Raw genomic sequence first — 15,351 nt, 5'->3', positions numbered from 1 at the left:
GTACCCAGCTACCTTAGGTCATGAAAGCAGTACCCCACAAGCTTGGCACAACCACCAAAGCCTTCTTGTTAAAACAGAAATGGTACCTACAGGACAGAACCAAACCTAGTGTTTGGGCAAATCCCACCCGCAAGAGGGTCTGGCTCCCCCAGTCCTCAGGCCCTTGCCTGAGGTACTAGAGGAAGTCACCACTCTCCAGAATCCCTTGACTACCTGGGGAGTGTCTTGGGATCAACTGAGTGAACAGCAAAGGGAGTTCTTATACTTTACAGACAGTATATATGCAATACAAGGCTCTTGAACGAGGCATTCAATAGCACTTTTACCTTCCTTACCAGCCTCAGGCTACAGGTCTCACAGCACACTCTCACAGAGTGCACTTAAACATGTTCAAATCCAATTAAATAAAACATGGGACATATCAGTCATCAGTCATACATCAAAGAAAAAATGTAATGAAAAGTCTGATTTCTTTTCTATTATTTGACTACTGACAGCTCCCAACTCCCAACCCTCCTTCTTCCCCTCGTTCCCCACATTTGGGCTAACGTAAAGAAGGCCTGCATATCCTTTCTTTTGGGGCTGGTGGGAAGTTCAAACCACACAAGCCCTAGCCACCTGTGGGACCTTTTACTCCAACCCCATCTCCTAACCCCGTAAAATTCTGTCAGTCATCCTTTCTTGCTCTCTCTAACCATTTTTGGACCTACCTAGGACCATGCCCTGCTCTCCCCAGAGAGTCTCATTATGTGAGTAATAAATCTCTTCATACCTTCCTGGAGTGTGTGTGGCATCATTAGTCTCCATATATAAACCAGTTTGGAGGGGGTGTGGTCATTCCTGCCTTCAATGGGTTGACGATGATGGTAACAAATTAAATATGGACTATTAACACCCACAGGATCTGGATATCCTGTATATTATGTAGCATATTATGAACTCTCTGGTTTATGGACTTCCCCTTGACTGGGAAATCTGTTCCTCATCTCTTACCATCAGTCCTGTGCAGTCACGGAGAATGAAAGCTGCATCTGGGTTATTACGAGGGAATCTGATGAAAATGGTGATGTTTTATATATGCTGTGTTTCCTGTCCTTTATTCTTTCACAAAGCTGAAAACATAGTTCTTGGTTCAGTTTATTATGTCCTAATGAGTTTATCTGATAATATCTTTATTTTGCCTTCAAACAGTTTTGCTACATAAAAGATTCTTGGTTGACAGTTTTCTTTCAGCACTTTGAATATATCCCCCCCACCATCTCCTGTACTCCACTGTTTCTGATGAAAAGTTAGCTGTTAAGTTTATTGGGGTTCCTTTATACTTGACAAATCTTTTTCTCTGGTTGCTTTTAATATTTTCTCTTTGTCTTTGTCTTTCAACATTTTGAGTATGATGTGTCTGGGTGTGGATCTCTTTGTGTTTATCCTGGATGTGTGAGTAAATATTTTTCATCAAATTTTGGAAAATTTTGGCTATTATTTCTTTAAATATTTTTCTCTTTCTCCTATCCCTCTGGTACTTCCATTACATAAATCTTTTGTGCTTAATGGCTACACCCACATTTTTCTTAGGCTCTGTTCATTTTCCTTCATTCTTTTCTCTCTATTTTTTCAGGTCACATAATCACTATCAGTGTATCCAAGTTCCATAATTCTTTCTTCTGTCGGCTCAAATCTACTGTTGAGCTCAACTAGTGAATTTTTCATTTAGATTATTATAACTTCTCAACACTAGAATTCCATTTTGTTTTTTTTTATAATTTTTATCTCTTTACTGGATATACTTTATTCAATGAGACAGTATCATCATGCCTGCCTTTAATTCTTTAAAGCACGATTTTCTTTGAAGTCTTTGCTAAACTCCAACATCTGGGCCTCTGAAAGGCAATTTCTGTTACCTGTTTTCCCCCATGTATGTGTCACATCTTCCTGTTTCTTTCCAAATATTTCTTTTTTTAAAAAAAATTGGACATTTTAGATAAAATATCATAGCACTCTGGATATGGAATCCCCTGGGCTTGTTGTTTGCTTATTTATTTGTTTAGTGACTTGACTAGACTAGTGAAGTCTATTTTCCCCCACGCAATGCAAGCCATCTGATGTGGCTCCTTAGAGGCTTAACTTTGGGCCTATGCACATCACCCTCTCCCACCCTCAGTAATGACAGTGATTTTAGCCAGATTCTCTATTTCTGTCTCTTTCTCTGAGCTGCCTTTTAAGTTTCTCTCATGTCTGCCTCTGTTGTTATCACTCCTAGACCTTAGCCTCCTCTAATTGCTATTTGATTGCTCTTTTGTCTTTTGACAATGCACTGGGCATATATTGCTCCACAATCTGATCCATTTAAAGGTAGGTCCCTTTGCAGGAGCAGGATGTTTCCAGACTTGAGGCTTGCTCTGGCCCCAAAGGGCTCTTCTTAGCTGTCTCTTTCCCTGGTTCTCTCTGTTAAACTCCTAGCTGGTCCACTGCTCACTCCTCTTAATTGCTCACCATCAAAATCTCTACTGTTTTTGACAATACTGTAGGCATGAACTTCCCCATTCTCATTTCCAAATAAATCTCTTCTTAGGGAGAGCTGCAGAGCTCTCTGTTCTCATAGCCTGCATCTCCTCTTGGACAGAACCTCTGTGCCACTGCATCAGAACAAGAGGTAGGAGCAGTGACCCACTTCTCCCAGAGTGATACACCTGCTCTACAAGTAAGATGCTGGTCAGAGATGAGAGCATCTGGCCTTCTCAGCTTGCTTCTCCTGGCATGGAACCTCTGCCTTATGAGGAAGCTGGGGCAAGGACAGTCAGGACCCAGTGTCTTGCCTGCTGTACCTGGCATAGAGCTTTCATCCTACAAGTGGGGGGGTGACTAGGGGAAGAGAGCCCAGCCTCTTTAGCTGTGCCTGCCCAGAATAGAGCTTCTGCAACTTAAACTTGGGAGTGGGGGGATGAGAGAAACTGGTGGCCTACCTTTCCCAGGATGAAACCAGAGACCCTAGTCTGGGAGTTGGGGGAAGGGAGCCCCATTTTCTTGGGTGCTGACATAGAGCTTTCATCACACTGAGCTGGGGTGTGGGTTGGGAGAGGGACATGACTCTTGCTGTTCTTACTGGAATTTAGTAGATTTTCATTTAGCAAGAAGAATAAAATCCCTTGTTTGTTTAAGTCACTGTTCCTCAGGTCTCTGTTACATGTAGCCAAATGAAATTCCCAACATAATATGTATTCAGTTTAAAAAAAAAATCAATGGATGTAGAGAGAAAAGTCAGTCTCTTTATTTCCTTATCCATCAGGCTCAAAAGTCCCCTCCCCAGAGAAATACCACTGTCAGCAACTTTCTAGATATTGTCTAAGCATATACAAGTATAATTGTGTATATGTCTATTTTTTTCAAGGTTTCATTGGTGATAATTTAAATCTAGAATCCTAAAATTTAAGAGTTGGAGGAAAAGTGTATTAAGATAATCTTCAGAGATTCTCAGTGAAGATCATAGAATAGGTGGAGGTGGCTACACTGGTTGACAATCACTGGGTGTAATGAGAGGTGGTTTTGATGAGAGTTTGTAGAACATGTGATGGTATGGAGGCTGTCTAAACCCCTCATTTCACAGAGGTAATGTTCCCAAAGTCTCCAAGTTAAGTTAGTGACAGCACCAGGACTAGACTCCAATTTTCTAGGTATCTAATTTAGTTCTCCATTTTCACCCAAATGTAATTTTTGAGGACAGAAGCTCTGAACCAAAGGAAGTCCTGCTAATTGCCTTGCTGCAGGGCAGATGACCAAGATAAGGCTAAGCATTTGGGGCTTGTTGGAAGCAGACAGTGACCAGGAAATTCCTGAGTTGCGTTGACGCAACTAAATAATTCCATTTTCTACCCCCTTCCCTGTGCATGAGTCCTGTGAATATTGCCACATCACAAAGAGCCAGTCTTGTTTGGACTTTCCAGACCTTAACGTTCCAGAGAGGTGAACAGAGCCATTTCCCAGAACTTCCCTCCCTTCTTCTCTTCCGGACTCTCTTCTAGTAGGGAGGGTTCTAGCATCATTTGCAAGTCACTCTTCCAGTTTAAAGCTATTAACTTCCTTGCTATAAAGGCCTTTGTTGTGCCAAGACAAGCCCTGGCCCTCTGCAATTTATAGCTTTCTTTATAGATGCATGAAACTAAGATCTAAATCTGCAGTATAGGGAATTCGTATCTTGGCCTTAAGAATTAAAGAAACTTTAGTATTGGATAAATTTGGTCAAGAACAAAATTTCTAATCAAATCTATTCAATAGCCAAAACCCAGACTATAAAATAATACGTTGATAAGTCCTCTAGTACTGAGTCCATTTTTAATAACCTCATTCGGTATGTAATAAGATCAATTCAGAATGGAAAATGCACCCTTTGCACTCTTCCGTAGCTACTTTATTTGAAAAGATTGAAGAATAGATGACTAAGCATGATGGTTAGATAAGTATGGCAGGCTGGGCTAATAGGAAATTGTTGATCATTTGTGATCAAGCCCCTTCCAATGTGCTGCTCCCTGAAAACACTCACTCTTTGCTGTTTCCTTTTTCTGCCGAGAATGCCCTTTCTCCCAATCATTGTTTGTTCATACTTATCTTTTAAGGCATGACTCAAATGTTGACTCTTCCATGAATTTTTTCTTGAGGTTTCCTCCCATTTTCTTTGCCTCTTACAATATTTATACCTTATTTCGTATTATAGTCAAGTGCTTTCTACTCTCATCTCTGTTAGATTGTCAACTCTTTAAAGGCAGGGACTCTATTTTTTAATACTTTTTAAAATAAAATAAAATAAAATGTTTTTCTTTCTTGTTAGATAATTTATGCATTCTCATTATAGAGACTAGAAAATACAGGCAAAACAAAATTAGAATATACAAACTATTTGTATTTTTGTTTGTTTTAATTCTTTTTCCTTAGAGCAGTTGTATGTTTATGGAAAAATCATGCAAAAAATAGAGTTCCCATATATAACCCCCACCATTCTAGTCTTTAAAAATTCCTATATTTGCTATAAAGATATAACTTCTACCAAAATTGGATCATACTATACATAAAGTTTGTTTGGTTTTTTTTTTTTTAAGCCTATAGCACCCAGTATTCCCAGGCCGTCTCCCATCCAAGTACTAAACCAGGCCCAACCCTGCTTAGCTTACAAAATCAGGTGCATTCAGGGTAGTATGACCACTGACTACATGAAGTTTTCACATCTACTTTTTATATTGCAATATATCATTAACATCTTTGCTAATATATGTTGTTTTTTGTTTATATAAATATATGCTCATTGTAAAAGATTGAGGAACTATAGATTTACATAAAGATTCAAGTAAAAAATCCTTTAATTGCACCACCCAGACCATTTTTAACATGCTAGTATATAGTCTTCCAGATTTTTTTCTATGAGAGCAAGTGTGATCACATTCACATATATTTTTAATTAAAATATGTTCCTTCCTACACACCATTTTGTTTTTTACTTAATGTATCATGAACACCTTTTAATGTCAAATAATTAAGCTAGCTATAGCATCCTTTTACAATCCTGCATAAATAATGTGTGGATCTACCACAATTTAATAAATGTCCTATTATTGAACATTTATATTTTTTTCCAAAATACTTCTTTGTATTAACAAATTGTATGGATCCTCCTGGTACATGCATTTGTATATGTACACTTTTATGGATTTTGATGCAAACTGCCCTCCATACAATGTTTATTTTTTAATTTCCAAAAATGTCTAAAGAGAGCCTTGCACATGGTGGGCATGATAAATATTGGATTGATGGATAAATGGATGAATGGAATCTGGACAGAAAATTCCTCCCCCACCTAGTCTTTCTTCTGTTCCTTCAGGACATTGGGGGAAAGTCCGTTTAGTCTTCAGGCACAGTGGGAGGGGCACGGATTAGAGGCAGGATATGTAGAAACGAATCCCCCCAACTCTCTGGTCACATTAAAGCTGAGAGGGGTTTGAAGATGCTGGGTGAGGAAACAGGCCATGAGAGGGAGCACCTTGTCCAGAGGCTGCCTGTTGGTGGGCGGCAGGGCCGGGGCCAGGGGGGGTCCTGTGAGTTGTCGGACTCCAGACCAGTCAGTACCCTTCCCCACTGACCACACTCCCCTGGAAAGCCCATCAAGCCTGTCCAAACTGGTGGGTTTCTCAGTAAATCACATTTATACTCAAGAGGCTTATACTTTGTCAGAGGGAAGAAATAAAGCAAAGCACTGCATCTACAAGTTATGATAAAGCATGCAGCACACGTGATTTTGAACTTTTTTTCCTGAAACCCACTTGTTATTAGAGCTTAAAATGAGGTGGAGAAGAAGGAGCTTGAGATTTAGAATCCAAAGTTTTAGATCTGAGTCTGACCTCTGCTAAGATGCACAACCTATCTGGGCATTCAGTTTCCTCCCCCTGTAAAAATGGCAGTTGTACTGGCATCTACTTCATAGAAGCCTTGTAAGGACCAGGTGAAATGGTAAATATAAAAGCCAGTCTTGTCAATATATTATACATGTTCCACCATGTTAATAATATTTGCTGCTATTGATAACATCAAAAACTATTTCCTTAATCTTGCATGCCCAAGCCCATCAGCCTTTCTAAACTGAGATGGTGTTTCTCAACCAAGAGAGGTGACTAAAATGGCAGAGCAGAAAAAGCAGGGTTCGGGGAGTTGGAAAGCCTACATTCTAGTTCCAGGGGCTTTGAGCCTCAGTGTTTTCATCTGTAAAAGGAGGAAGTTGGACGAAATGCTCTCTGCACTCTCTTCTGGCTGTGGAATTCAGGTCAGTTAGTCTGTGACCTTAGGCAAAACCGTTTCCCTCTCAGGCCTCAGTTTCCTCATCTTTAAAGCGAAGGGGTTGGGCTGGATGACCTTTCTGGTCCATTTCTTTTCTGAGAAGTTATAAAATCACCGTGACCTGCCCTTTGTCATCCCCATTCTTTAGTGCACAACCCTTGCTGGTTGTCATAGCATGTTCCCATGTGCAGGTGGTGGGCTGTGGTTTCTTTTCTTCTCTCTGTTTGGTTTTTCAGCTGCATGCTCAAAAGTGGCCGAATGACCGCATGGCAAAGAAAATTAATACTTCCTTCAAGAGGCCGCAGGCGATTTGCCTTTCCCATGCTGGAGGATTAATGGTCCCCATCTGTGTATGGGTGGAGCCAGGCCTGTCCAGCCTTTGCCCCCACTGTCCCCAGGCGCCCTCTGCAAATGATCTGATCCACAGTCTTCCTGAGGTGAACTGCTCTATTCCCCATGTTTTCCTCCTGCCTGGAATGCCTCTCTCCAGGATCTTTGCCTTCAGGGTTTATCTGCATTACCTCCTCCTCAATAAATAGCCCTTCCTTATCTCCATGACAAGAATCAAACACTCTTTTTGAACTCTTTTGACACTCTTTTTAGTTCTTATTTGTTTCTGTCTCTTTTTTGTTGTTGTTAAAGTTCCCTTGCTCCCTGTCTTCCCCAGAAAAGGGTAAGCTTCTGAGGCTGGGGTCCCCTGGCGCTCGCAGTGGGCCTTACGCAGTGCAAGCAGGCATGCAGTGAAGGTGTGCCAGCGGGGAGTCTCAGGGATTTACAGACGTCTCCTCTTCCTTCAGGGTTTCCTTTTGTTTGCTGGTTTTGGGGAGAGTGGAAGATTTGGGCCTAACCAGATTAAAGTCAAGCCTTCGATATTAGTCCCCGAGGGGTGCTGCCTTCCTGTTCAGCCTGAATTACTAATAGCGTCACAACCAGGGTCACTAACAACAGTCTCCTGAACAAAGGACCCAGTTGCGAGCTTCGCGGAGGCTGAGATTTCCTGAACCTGAGGGTTCATCAGAGCATAGTAGTTCCAAGTGGGGACTCTGCAGGATAACAGATCTGGATTCAACCACTAGTTTTACCACCTCTTTGTTGAGTTATCTTGTCAAGTTACCTTCCCTAAACCTCTGGCTTCTAATCTGTAAAATGGAAATAGTGATACCTATCTGTTAGGGTTGCTATGAGGCTTAAAAGTTAACTGATGTAACACTCTTAGCTCCGGGCCTGGCATCTCCACAGTGAGCCGTCAGGAAAAGGACTAGCCACATGGATGAGCACACTCCCCTCCTGAAGGGCCCGGCACTCACAGATTGAGCTGCTTGCACTGTCAGGTGCCTGATGCACGGCACAGTGGGAAAGTCGAGGCACTGCGTCATCTGCAGGGGGCTTGTACATATGCCATCTCATGATTCCTCACCATACCCTGGTGGGTGGCAGTGTAGGTAGCATTAAACTCATTTTTCAGAGGAGAAACCTGGCGTTCAGAGAGGCTAAGTGATTTGCCCAAGGTGGTTCAGACAGTTAAAATGTGTCCCTGAGACTTTCTCCTAGTTTTCCGTGTTTCCTTATGAATCCTCTTTCCACCTTACACTGGAATGATCAGGAGGGGAGGCTTGCTTTGGCCTTGATGGTGATGGGACCTGGACACATAAGGAATAGGGAAGGTGTTCCAGGCAGGGGCACTTTATGAGCAGGTGTAGAGGGAGGGGCAATCATGTGGGGCTCTAGGAAAAAATATTAGACATATTCTTCTGAATAAAAGAGTCCATGTAAGAGGAGTAAAAAATAATGGAATCAAGGTTCAAAATGTTCTGGAGGGCCTTGAATGCCGGACTAAGCATTTGGGGCTGAAATGGCCCATGAGGAGCCATTAAGGATTTCAGAGGAGGGTAGTAGCCTGATCCACTGGGACACAAACATAGTGAGAAGCCTCCAAATTGTGACTTGTCAGGAATGGGTGAATAAGCTGATGTTTAACCTAGAAAACAGAAGACTCGTTGGGAGGGAGGAGGGTGTTTGCAAGACTTGGGGGAGAAGATGGTCATTGTGGGGTGAAGGAAGAAACAGAAGGGGTTGGGAGGCAGTGAGGGTCAGGGCATAGGAAGCTCTAGCAAGACAAATTCCAATTAAAATGAGGAAGTTTCTGGTGCTTTCAATGCACTCTAACCCAAGTTTATTGAGAGTCAGTTTGAGAATGGAGTAGCGATCGGTGTGGAGGAGGCCTCTGCCCTCATGGAGCTCATATGAAACAGGGAACGATATACCTTAAACAGAATCACCCCCAAAACTAATGTTATAGCCAAAGCTGTCTGCTTCAAGAGATGAAAATTCCCTATCTTTGGAGTTTTTGAGAGAAATGTATCAGGAAAGGGTATTCTTGTGTTGGGGACTTCTCAAGTTCCTCCAAGTCTAAGATCCTGTGCCACTACATTTGTTGTGAAATCCTTAGCAATCCTAAATCCCTTCTTTGGAGGGAGAAAAAAGGCAAGTGATCCATTAGCTTCTCCTTTGAACATTTGCATGTTCCATCTTAACTAGAGTCTGAGGCACAGAGTATAGCCAAACAAGAATTTCATCCTGCAAGCAGCTCGGTGACTCCACCCAAGAACTGAAAATCATTTAGCCGAAATTGTGACATCGGGTGCAAATTATAGTCCGCCTGCAGGTTAGGGCTGTGACTGCAGCTGTGGTGCAAGCCACGAGCAGCTAACATTAAGTTGACTCAGGGCAGGCTCAATGGAGGCAGTTCCTGCTGAGTGTGAGTTAACAGATGCAGGCCAGGCTGGCTGGAGCAGCAGTGGCGGGAAGGAGAGAAGCTGGCCCTTGTGTTTGTTCAATGCTTCCCTGTCTACAGAGGGGCTTCATAGCAACAACTGCGTCCAACTGCCTCATTACAGTCCTGTGAGGTGAATGCGTGGGATGGATAAGGAAACTGAATCTCAAAGAGGTTGAAAGGATTCGGCCAGGGTCACATGGTGGGCAAGCCACAGAGCCTGGCTTTGAACCCAGGTCTTCTGATTTCAACTCAGGACATCTTTCTATGACACCACAGTGGGCCCAAGACTGAGCAGCTACAGACCCCTCCAAGGGAAGACCAAGTGGCCTTGCAACCCTGTTCAGACTTGTGGGTCGCATTTCAAAATCTGCAACACTTGGGGCTGTCTGTACGTTACAGATAATATAGGTACTATCAATATGAACGTGTAACACTGAGCTGGGCCAGATGCTGTGTAAGCACTATACATTCGTTATCGCCTTTAATTCTTACAGCAATTCTATCCCAATTTTACAGATGAGGACACAGAAGCTGTAGAGGTGAGGTGACTTGGCAAAGCCGTAATTTGGGCCCAAGTCTACATGACCCCAGGGTTCCTTTCCAAAGGCTGCACTGTCTCCTGGCACCTCTGCAGGTTGCTTTGCCCAGTTCACTGAAAGGAATGCCCAAGGTCCAATTCTTTGCGACTCCCAGGTCAGTAATAATGAAAAGCAAAACCCTTCTTTTCATTTACACTACAGAGCACGTGCACATCTGTTCATCACATTTGATCCACACGGCAGTGGTCCAGGCTTTCCAGCATGCCTGACTCAGCATAATGAGGGTCTCGCCCAAAGTCACAGCTAGTGCTGCCACAGGGGCCAGGACCCACACTCGCACCTCCTGATGGTGGCCAGCACCCTGCACCATAGTGTCTTCTTGGCTATCTACCAGAACCAACCTGGCTTGCATTCTGCCTTGCACAAGTGCAGCCTCTGTCTTATTGCCACCAGAGGCCCGGGGAAAGCTGCATGCACACCACACGTGGAAGCAGCAGGCCTTAGAGAAGAAGTGAACAGGCTCTGGAGTCACTTACAGATGGGCATGAATCTCAAGTCTTTCTCTGGTTGCATAGACTTGGATAGGTTAACCTGTTGCTCCTCACTGTAAGAAAGGAATAAAAATAGTACCTGAGTTGTAGTGTTGATATGAAGATGAAAAACGGTAATATGTATGTAAAGTGGTTAGCCAGTACCTGCCCACAGTGAGCACTAAAGTAATCTTTCCATCTTTACCCTGACTGATTGATTTGCTTATCCAAAAATATGTGTGTTCCTGCCAAGTGCCAAGTCCTGTGCTAGGATCTGGACGAAGATATGGATCATATGTAGCTCATGCCTTCAGGGAGCTCACAATCTAGGAATGGGGACAGATATAAACAGATAGCTACAGCACAGCATGATACAAGGAGTAATAGAGATTCTAAAAAGTGCCAGGTGCTGTGGGAGTCCAGAGGAAGAAAAGTTAATTCCTTTTTTCTAATCCACCTTTCTGTTCCATCTCACCTTTCTCAAGATCCAGCATTCCCACCTTCTCCCTAAAGACCCAACCTTGTCATTATGGTGCTAAGTCTTCATTGCCCACCCTTGAGAACTTTCTGGTTTGCCATGAATCCTTGAAGCATGACTTTAAAACAAAACAAACAAAAATATCAAGATCTCTCTTGCTAATCACAGGAAACCTTGATATTTATAAATATCCACAATGGGATCTTTTGAAAAATATATTTCTTTAAATCTAACAAAAAAACAAACAAACAAGCTAAAAGTGTAGAATATCAGAGCCTGCTGATACCAACATTTTTTTTTTTTGAGGGGAGAAATGGAATTTTATTACTGAAAGTATGTCCTTCCGCTTGTATAATACACACTTACCCCCTACCAAGGCTTCTAAAGTCACATCCCATTACAGCATCAGCTGAAGTCCAGAATCTTGTCATTTAAACCAGGTTTAGGTGCATATGAGTCCCTCAAGTATAATCCCTCGATTATAGTTCAAGTACCTTTCCTCTTCATCTGATAACTTTGAACTAAACATACTCCCCATTTTTTTTTAACCAAGAGGTTCAATGAGTTACCCTCCAGTGGCAGACAGAGTATGTGACAGACCTGGGATGAAACCATGTAACAACTACCAGTTTAGCTCCAGTTCCTGCTGCCTCATTAGAAAGAACTGATATCACACACACACACACACACACACACACACAGCCCCCTCAAAACTGGACTCAAACTGACCTTTGATCCCAGATGATATCTGGATTTAACCCATTGTGGCACACTTACAAGCACTCTCCATTTGCATCATCTCACTTGATTATTCCCCCAACTTGGTGAGTTGAGAAGGGTAGGCATGATTATCCCCAGTCACAGCCAAGGCTGCCGTGGCTTCCAGATTTCGTGATGGCCAAGCGCCCAGCCAGCATGGGAACCAAGGGTTTCTCATTCCAAATCGCACATACTTTCTGCTGTGCTGCCACCCTGAACAGTAAACTGTGATGAGCAACTCCGTGTCCCTTCTGCATGTGGCAAATGCTAAAATGTGTGTATGGTGAGGAAGGACTTCACAATGTTCTGCTTCTGGGCTCTGCTGAGACATTTCTTTGACCCAGACAGGACTTCTCAGCTTCAGCTAGGGACGAGACACATAGAGAAAAGCATGGCATTATATCCTAAACCCTGAGTTCTGGGAAGTCATAAAAATGAATTATTTGAGTATCTCACCAGCCCTCAAGTCCCCGAGCTGGTCTTGCATAAGCAGGATGACCTTCCATTGGGTGACAAGTATGTCGTAAGTGAAACGTTGACAGGTGCTACAGGAATGACTTGGTGCCTCGCCCACCTCATTAGAATTCTAATTGGGGTGTGTAGGAGAGGCCTCTATAAATGGTAAGGCGCTCCCAACAACCTGTCTCCCCTGTCTGTGCCATTCTCAGACAAGCCCAGAGAAGAGGCAGAGGAAGGTGCAACATGGCTGGTGAGTGCAATGAATGGCATCTTCTCTGCAGGATCCCAGCCTGGAGCCCATGCTTCCCCTGGGCCAGCCCAGAGGGAAGTGTCCAGCCCAGGACGGCTTCCCTGGGGGGCTCCAAAGGCTAGATTCTGGTATCTGAGGGTTCTGTTTGGAGGTGGTTCTTTCTCAGTGGTTTCCTAGTCCCTCTAGCACATTCCCAGTGGGAGGGAAGAGGCTCTGTTGTTCGCAGAGTGGACAATGTTTAGACCACAGTCCTGAGTGATGGACAGGATGTTAAACGCAGCTGGAAGTTGTGTTCCCTTGGATAGACAGACAAGTTTGCCCTGTTGGTTTTTGTGTTTTTTAAACACACTGTTCACCACCCATAAAGTGAAGCCAGCTGGCACTTGCTTCCTGTGATTCTCAGTGCACCTTTGCCCAGCTGTCAGTAACATAGGCAAAGAAAAGCACATCTCAGAGCTATAATAAAGGAAGGGAGTGAGAGTGACAGCCTGCAAGTGGAATTAAAAGAAACCACTGGCATCACCGGAATGCTCCTTGAGTAAACTGCACATCCGGAAGCCCCAGCAGGCTCATTTGAAAGCAACTTGATGAGCTGAAACCACCCAGTAGCAGAAGGAACAGGTGTGCCACAAGATTGTCACGGTCCTTAACAAGCAGTACCAGGGAAGGAGGATGAAAAAGAACAAGAAATGCAGGTTCTATAGCTCTGCGGTTACTGCTGAGGATCTGGGCTCTTGTTAGATAGCACCCTTGCGGAGAAGCGTGCTAATTAGTGCCTGTCACGGGTGCTTAGCCCTGATGGGATGATAGTGCCGCCGAACCCAAACAAGGCATGAGCCAAACAGGTGAAATATTGTGAATGGCAGTGAGGACCTCTGGAAAGCTTGCCAGAGGAATCTCTGAGCAAGATGCAAAAGGTGAGCAATGGCCACTTTAGAAATCACAAAGACCAGGACAGGCTGGCTGCCAAAGTGGATGCCCTGCCCTTGCTCCACATTTCTTGCTGTGAAAACACAGCATTGCTGGGTTCCTAAGAAGAGGAGCTCTGGATCCTGTAGACTTTAGCAAGAGGGGATGGATGGTAGCTGTCATCCAGGCCATCCTTCCTTCTGTACCCTCCGCAGGACAAGGAGGCTAAGGCCCAGGAAGGGGTAGAGACTACCACAGTCACACAGCAAGCTGGTAGCAGAGCTCAGACTAGGTCCCAGGAGTGCCTTTCCACTGTGTCCTGTCACCAGAGCTGAGTTCCAGTTGAGTCCATGTCACATCTAGGCCAAAGGAAAGTGGTGTTGAAGCTGGTTTCTCTTTTGAGCTCTGTTATCAACTGCTTTGTGTTTTCCAAAACAAGTCCTTTCCACTCCCCAAGGCTCAGGTTCCCATTTGCAAGATGAAGGGCTTGAAATAGATGAACTTTCAGGCTCCCTCCAGGACTAGCTTCTCTCTTTCCATGAAAAGCAACCAAGTACAGAGAGTGGGTGGGCCAGCATGTACTCCCTGCTGGTGGTGAGCAGTGGGAGGTGCTGTGCACCCCCATCACTCTACAGGTCCCACATGACCAGCCCACCTATTGTGGGGCCTGCTGTACATTACTTAGGGGTCCACAGTGTGTCAGGTGCCTGGGATTCATGGAGACGTTGAGTTCTCATATCTCAGCCAACCAATGATATTCTAAGATGACAACAGACTGTGGACAAAGGTGGGGAAAGACAGGTGAATGCATCTGTTACCTTAAATTTGTCACTTCTGCAGTTCCTAGCTTAGCTCCTTGTCTGTCAGCCAGTAAGGGCTCAATAAATGTTTCTTGAATGAACGAATTTACTTATCAGGGACCCAAGTGAAAGGGCTATTCTAGGTGCAGTGGGGAACATGGAAATAAATGAGATGTGGTCTCTGCCTGCAGCAAGCTTACATTCTGATGGTGCTTGATAATGCCAGTTCCTAGGTAAGTAGCCTACAAGGTGGACTGTGATTGGGCTGCATTAGAAATATCAACCAAATGCTATGGAAGTAGAGAGGAGGAGGGGAGCAATCTTGGTTGGGGTTTGGGATAGGGAAGACCTGAGGAGTAGATGGCATAGGGTCATGGGAGAAGAGCTGGACTTGGTCAGGAGTAGTTTTGTGGGGTGAAGTGTGATCTAGGCAAAGGGTACAGGAAAATGAATGTGGGGAAGTAGGCAGGTGTGATCCGGGGAATTATCAGGGATATATGTGTGCTGGCTGAGCACAATAAAAGTTTGGAACTGATTTGAGAGGACTCTGTTCCAGCTCCTCATGTAAGGTTCTTGTTGGAATCAGCTGGGGTTCAGTTAGTCCACCTCTTGGTGGAGCAGCAGCCTGGGCTGAGGCTGGGAATGGTGGTGGTGGAGGAAGGCCTGGCAGTGTCCCGCACAAAGTGGCATGGCTTCCACTGCCTGCTGCCCATCAAGGCTGGAGCCCCAGGGGACACAGGGGAAGGGGATACATATTGGGCCCAATGTGGAGAGGAAGTGTAGCTTCCCATCCTCAAAACCACTTGGAGGCCCTGGATTAGGAGACAAGGGTGTAGGCAAACACCTCTGCCTGGGGGAGACCAGAGCCCCTGTTTTGTGGACTAGCATCTCTGTCCAGCTGAGTGGTGAGTTTCTTTTCTGGGCAGGGTGCTGTCCTAGGCTTCAGGCTTCAGGGCCTTACCTTCTACAGGCCTCATTTCCGCCGTCTCTAGAGGACAGGTAACATTCTGGGCAGGTGGGTCTGTCACAAAACATGTT

General features: G+C 44.3%; 1 protein-coding gene across 4 annotated transcripts in view; it reads left to right on the top strand.

Moving 5' to 3' along the window:
* Window positions 1-15,351, top strand: part of TGM3 (transglutaminase 3) — a 121,409-nt gene that overhangs the window by 70,977 nt on the left and 35,081 nt on the right. Inside the window, exon 1 of one of the 4 annotated variants that reach the window (XM_037811499.1) lies at window positions 12,597-12,604. The exons of the other annotated variants lie outside the window; for them this stretch is intronic. Coding sequence (XP_037667427.1) covers window positions 12,598-12,604 — 7 coding nt within the window. The 5' untranslated portion in view covers window position 12,597. Of the gene's footprint in view, window positions 1-12,596; window positions 12,605-15,351 lie in introns of those variants that run through there. 4 annotated transcript variants of the gene reach the window in all.

Source organism: Choloepus didactylus, chromosome 19, assembly GCF_015220235.1.
Source record: "Choloepus didactylus isolate mChoDid1 chromosome 19, mChoDid1.pri, whole genome shotgun sequence".
Lineage (NCBI taxonomy): Eukaryota > Metazoa > Chordata > Mammalia > Pilosa > Megalonychidae > Choloepus > Choloepus didactylus.
The sequence above is the reverse complement of the archived record's forward strand: the minus strand, read 5'-3'. Positions and strand labels throughout refer to the sequence as shown.